Genomic DNA, 6889 nt, shown 5'->3' on the forward strand with positions numbered 1-6889 from the left:
ACCATGGAGAAAAAGAACACACTCTGCCCAAGATGATAATTGTATAAATGAATGAATAAATATAATAATATAATAATTATAATAATGAATAAACATAATAATAAAGGCATGTGTGTGTTTTTAAAGTCTTTTTCAAGACAGATGCCATCCTTCTTGGTTTACCATGTGCCACCCAGTGGTCATTAATGATTTTCTATGCTCAGTCAATATTGGACCATAATTTTGGTCCATCAGGACCACAGTCAACTACATTATAAATTATTATACTTATGAAAAGCTTTCTTGCTTCTTCCAGTAGTCAAGAAATAATTACAAATTTCCTTCTATATGAGAGGACCAATGTCTTCAAGGTCTTTAAGGAAAATTAGTTGCCAAAAATCCGATGTTATAGCATTCAATTATGACCTCTCCATCAATCACTGTGGAAGTTTGCTGCTCACAAAACCTTAATGTTTTGGTCTATTCAAGTTAAACTTACTCATGAGCCTTGGTCAGAATGAGAGATGAACAGCATCAGCTTTACCATGAGGCTGACATCAGGATCTAATGCATTTGTAGAGATGATACTGTATGAGCAAAGATGAAACTTACATACATAATGGGAGCTCATATAACACGTTACACGCTTCTTGCATTGCACTGCACACTTTATTGAAGCAGATAAGCAGTTACATGTGCTGGTTAGTATGATTTAAAGACCGCGGCAAAGCTACCCAGCATTCTTTACTCTCTGCAAGTGAATCTGACACTAGTTAGGAGAGCGTGATATAAGATCAAGGCTAACGATCTCAGCTGGATTATTGGCTCATGCTGACTCTGGAAGAGACTTCAAGCAGAAGAGCTTGCATTGATTTTCTTTTTGATCCAGTCCCGGTACGCAGACACCTTTGTGTAGACTTCACTTCCAGGATCTTCACATCTTTTTGGGCCATAAGACACAATGCCCACAGCTGTAGGAATGTTTGAAGTGCCTGTGCAAACCAGTGGTCCTCCTGAATCTCCCTGAAATAAATTCAGTAATTTTATTTAAAAAGAAAAGGAAATACGGCTGAAGAATAAGTAGACATCAAATTAAACTTTGCTTTGTACTGTGTTTCTTGAAGGGAAGTATATTTACTTACATGACAGGCGCCTTTTTTTCCAGAGCCTCTTCCAAAGATTTGAGATAGAGATTTAAAGCGTACGTTGATGTTAACTTCTCTCAGCACACTGCTGCCTGTCCCATTGGTTTTAGTGTCTCCCCATCCTGCCACAGAACATTTATTGAGGTCGAGGGGCTCATTTATCTTTGGAATGCTGATGGTGTTCACTTCACATGTGATCCTGGCCCTGTGCTTCAGCTGTTTCAAATGAAGAAAAGTCAGAATGAAGTTAGTCCGACCTCTCATCTCTGATGGCTACTGAACATATTCCAACATACGTATGGATGAATGTCCTCTTGGGCTGTACTGAGGATCTGGATTGTGATGGGAGGACGTGAGGAATATTGTAATTTTAAAGTACATCTGAAATTTATGTATATGGAAATCAAACATCTATGTGGAACATTTGACAGTTGGTCATGATGTTAGACCTGGACCTGTATGTGAAGATACAGTGAATTTGGTCATTTTCCTGCATCCTTCATCTGTCTACCTTTTCATTACAGCATACTATCAAGTAAAATATGTTTTTATTTTTATTTTGTTCTTCATGAATTACTTGCTTGTTTTTAATAATCAAGAAAAAATGGGGAGAATTCTAACAAGCTAAGGAGAAACAAAATGCTATTCCCTTAAACATCCTGTATAATGCTATTCATAGGAATGTTTGTAATTCAAAGTACTTGTAATGCACGGCACACATGACAGCTAAATCTGACCTAAATGGAAGGATTTAATGTTACTTAAAAAACATATAGAAAAAAAAAAACATTTAGACAAGTTTGTGCTCTGCAGATGTGGAGTATACTTGAAGTCAAGTGAAGCTTCCCTTCGCCCATCTGTGAGCACAGCGACACTCACCTTCAGAAGCATGATGTCATCTACTAGGGTTATCTCATTATAACATTCATGAGGAATGATCTTCTCTACTGGTATCACTTGCTGGGACCTCTCATTTTTCAAGAGATTATGAGCCCCCAGACGGACAGTGATATTCCTGTTGAGCAAAACACAGCAGGTTAGTCAGGGAGGAGTACAGGGAGAACAGTTCATAAATAGGTTGAACAAATCATCAATTAAAAATGGCAGACACAACATACAGAGCTTTGAAATAAACACAGAAGACCAAAAACAAAAGAATTGCAGAATTGTAAGTTTGAAGAAAGGAGAATAAATAAAAAGAATCCATGAGAATGAACATCATATCTATCTCTGGGTTTATTTCTTCAATTGTATCAATTGTATTTTTTTTCCCCCTTTTTGAACTTCCTAAATGAGTTTTTCAAGAAAGCTACAAGATTTTAGAGTGAAAGACACTATAAACCTCACAATGGCTACAGAAGGAAAAAAAGTGTCAAAAAGATATACAAAAAAAATAAAAATATGCTAATAGAGAAGCAGAGATAACAGAATGTAAATGTGCTAATAATCACAGCTGTAACCCAGAACATCCATTCAACCTTCTCACAACTTTTTTTTTATTGATGTCGCAGGATTGTTCTTTTATAAACGCTATGCTATTAACCCTGCTGTGTGTCACTGTGCTCTCACTTGACCTTATGAGTATGACCTTACTTATAACTATAATACTATATTATCATTTAATAGTATAATTATAATAGTATAATATTATAAGTATGACCTCACTTGTGTGCAAACCGCTTCATGGACCTCACAGTGTTCAGTGCTGTAGGCCCTGAGTTTAAATCCTGGCTCAGTCACTGCCTAGCTGAGTTGTGCTCCATACCCCCATTGTAAAGCTCCAGCATGTGCATGATATCTTTTTAAATTTATAGAAAGCACTTAACTTTCAAACACAATTTTGCATGGCAAATGCATATATTCCATGTTTGTGAAGAAATAACTTTGACTTGAAAAATACAGAACTTTAAATAGCAACAATGTGTAAATGTTTTGAATATTTTTGTATACTAATTATTTATTATGCATTGTACATATTTTCATTTTGGTGTTAGTGTGTTTAGTTATGTTTAGGTCACAGAGTTTAAGGGAGTGGGACCACCTTAATGGTTAGCTGAAGGACCACCATTTATTTCAGGCACAATTGTACTTGAAACATTTTTATTGTGAGTACCTTTGCGAATTTTCTCATTTTTGGTCTTTGACATATGATTCGTGGATTGGATTTGTTTAGGCAAACTCGTCTTGTCTGTTTTTGGACTTAGATTTTTTTTTTTTCATTTAACTTGTACATTTGGTAATAACATCTTTAAATTAACAAGAAGCCAGACTTTTTTATGGTTTCTTGCCCTCATTATTCATTTTCTGAAGATTTCTAAGGCGCGATTCGATTCAGTACTGGGCTTTTCCCTGTTGTGTCTGTGTAGGCTGAAGACTACTTGAAGTTTGCGGAGAAAAGCTCATTTGAATTCTAAGTCTCAGATAAAACCCGAGTCTAGATTTAGGAGGCAAGACCTCATTTTTTGCTCTTTCACTGGCAGGAATCACAACAAAAAGCAATCAGAAAATGGCTAAGAATGGCTGGTCTGTCCCCAATCTAAAACAGTTTTCTTTTGCCTTTTCAAATATAAATGTAATTAATTAAACTGACTAAGAAAGGATAAAAGAAAATGAAATAAGTTTCCCATCTAGCTATTAAGGTTAGTTAAAACACTTAAGATATAATAAATAAGTAAGAACTTGGAAAGGAACTGGTTTGTCCTATAACAGGTTTAAGAATGGTATATGATGGGCAGGAAGATCAGGGACTTGCCATAAATGTTTATGTACATCTGGAACTGAAAGATCAGGAGCTGGGAGCCAGAGATCATGGGCTTAAGCCACTGTAGCCTCCCACCTCCCGATGCCAGTGTCCATTTCTAAGCCCATCCTCTGTTTATACCCATTAAAGAAGCTGCACCTTTCCCATGTTATTAATTAGTTCAAACACATAAAAAATACATAAAAACTTAACAGTGAATAAACAAACTAAAATTAACAGATAATACATAACTGCATGTGACAAAGCGGGTTCTCACTCCAATGCTCCCGTCTCCCTTTTTGAGAGCTTATGAACCCGACACCTTCAGTAATGTCACCGGATGAGCTGGACAGTGAGGACACAACGAAGCAAGGGGATGGTGCAAAAAGGTGCAAGTGCTTTTATTAAAAACAACAAAACCAAAAACGGTGTTTAAAATAAATAGTGCCATGCTTCTAAAAGTCAATAAATAAATAATCCATTTAAAAACCAGTGAAAAGGTAAAGGTTAAACTCCAATGAATAAATCCATAAAAATGAAGTTAAACTACTACGGCTGGAAGCAGTTCTTTAAAACAAAGCCCAGTCCCTTCTTCTACTGACAGCTTCCCTGCTTCTCCCATCCAGGATGTGCACCAGGGGAGTCGCCCTACCTGCAGCTGACCTTCTCTTGCTAGTCTGCAGTCCTGTGGTCCCTGGCTCCATAGGACTCTCCAGACTATGACTTGGGTCCCCCAGTGACCAGGACACTCACGCTGGGGCTGCCACCTCCTGACTCCCACTAACGTTTGCGGCGAGCCAACCACCTTCCGGTCACTTCTGCTCCTCCAAAGCATTCTTTAACAGCGACCACTTCTAGCTGCCCCTGAGTGTCGGCCTAACACTCCCGAGGGGCTCTTCTCCCAGCTGCCCACTCTCTCTAGTGAGCCTGCCTTCACCCATGTCCGTCATTACATGTACCTGCTTTCAGCTTCCTGCCGCCTTCTTCTCCTTTAATATCCTTTCACTTTTCCCTTTCTTTTTTTCTCTCTTTTTTCTTCCCTCTGCAGTCGCACTGCTATTATATGTAATTGGGCCGTGGCACAAGTGTGGCAATTACCAGCTCCTGGCATCAATTACAGATGCGGACGATTCCTCAACTGTGCACATAAGCGAGGAAACGCCCGCTTCACATAGCGTCCAAGAACCACTCCGGCCACACTACCACACCCCCTCTATAAGTCACAAGTGTGGCGTTTATCTATTTAAAAATCTGAGCCATGCACCTGCTATACCACACTGCAACAAACACATGGCAAATAATACTTTAAAATTAGCCAAGAAAACACAGAAAGGGAAAATAAACAGAAGCCAGGGAATACACAAAGACCAAGAATTAGACAATGAGTAGATGTTGAATATTTCATCTTAAATCATAACGTATAAATGTAGGATACCAGTGGGCTGGGTGACCCAATGCCATTTTCACAGCAGACTGCACAAATGTTCATACAACAACAACAACATTTATTTATATAGCACATTTTCATACAAAAAAAAATGTAGATCAAAGCTCAAAGAATAGAAGAATAAAAGGCACAGTAAGAAGATAAAATAAGTCAACATTAATTAACATAGAATAAGAGTAAGGTCCGATGGCAAGGGTGGACAGAAAAAAACAAAAAAAAAACTCCAGACAGCTGGAGAAAAAAAAATAAAATCTGCAGGGATTCCAGACCTTGAGACCGCCCAGTCCCCTCTGGGCAGCATGAACATCAACACATGAGCTGGGAGAATCAGCACTTGTTAAGTGTCTTCCTTAAAGCTGATTGTATCCACCAGCTACTACATTTATCTGCCGATTATTAGTCTCTTCATTATTTTTTTTTATTTGGCTAATTTCTTTTTCCAGCCTAGGCTAGAAAATAATGAAAAATGCATTATTGTGTGTATAATTAAAAATTAATGCTTGGAAGTAAAGGAGTCTGTCTGTAAATTAATTTATGGGTTTAATAATAAGACGTTAGGGCTGTAAAGCCTGAAATAACAGGAGTGCCAGTCACTTAGAAACTTACTCTCCTTGGCAGTGTGCAGCAGTCAGGATGAAGTTTGGATGAATGAGGAAACCATCACAGTTGTACATGTTTTTGCCTTTTCTTATCCTCAAGAATGCCATGTAGGGTCGGCTGTGTGCTTTGGCTTCTGTCCCATCGATGATCTTGTCACCAGAAACACCTAACAGGAGAGAAAGCGCATATGTAATGATGGGCAGGACATGAAGATTATCACCCAGTATGACTAATTTGCCAATAAAGAAAACTATACAAGCCAAGAAAACAATAAAAAGCTGCTTTTCAGATTGATTCTTCTACTAGGCTGCTGTCACATCTTTACACAAATGTTGGTTTGCTTTAAATGCATTAAACGTTATCATTACAGAATAAAATATCTAAAAGACCTCTTCCCTAGTCTCTCTCTCTCTTCATGCCATCCCAAATTACCTTCCAGTCCTACACAGACAGCGGTAATGGTAATCCAGTAAACTCGCAGCATGGCTGATTGCTTCTGCACCTTGGCTTTGTAGTCCATGTCTTTATATCCAAAGTCGGACATGGTGGGGGGATGATGGGGGTTGACACCTTGAAATCAACCACAAACCACAGTGCAGTCGATAAGCAAAAAAAGAAGATTAAAAAAAACATCAAGTTGCACAATTGCTGGCAGGTCAGATTTAGACACTGAGTAAAGGAATTGTGTCATAAATTCATGATTGTTGGCGAGACATGCAGTAATTATGTGGGGCCTGCTCTATTGCCATTGCAGTGTTCTTAGTTTTTTTTTGGGTGTGTGTGCACATCTGCAACCTACACTTTCCAGTTTAGCAATGTGCCTTGAAGGATGGAGATCCTTTTATATTCTAATATTTAAAATGATTGCCTTTTTTTTTCTTAAATTGTGCACTTGCACAAAGGTTTCCAAGTCAAGGCTATGCAACAAAGCAAGTGAAGAGGTACAAAAATCCATTATCCTTTCTGTTTTCACTCATA

The 6889-nt window shown here is 38.1% G+C and overlaps 1 protein-coding gene across 1 annotated transcript; it reads right to left on the reverse strand.

Moving 5' to 3' along the window:
* Window positions 1-645: 645 nt before the first annotated feature.
* Window positions 646-6405, reverse strand: LOC120536277 (mast cell protease 1A-like). Its single transcript, XM_039764600.1, has 5 exons — window positions 6344-6405; window positions 5918-6077; window positions 2004-2139; window positions 1122-1340; window positions 646-1002 (listed from the first exon to the last, which is right to left on the reverse strand). Exons 1-5 carry the CDS (start codon window positions 6393-6395, stop codon window positions 829-831), a joined length of 741 nt encoding a protein of 246 aa, XP_039620534.1. The 5' UTR covers window positions 6396-6405; the 3' UTR covers window positions 646-828.
* Between the last annotated feature and the right edge of the window lie 484 nt (window positions 6406-6889).

This window comes from Polypterus senegalus, chromosome 10 (genome assembly GCF_016835505.1).
Source record: "Polypterus senegalus isolate Bchr_013 chromosome 10, ASM1683550v1, whole genome shotgun sequence".
In the NCBI taxonomy this organism is placed as follows: domain Eukaryota; kingdom Metazoa; phylum Chordata; class Cladistia; order Polypteriformes; family Polypteridae; genus Polypterus; species Polypterus senegalus.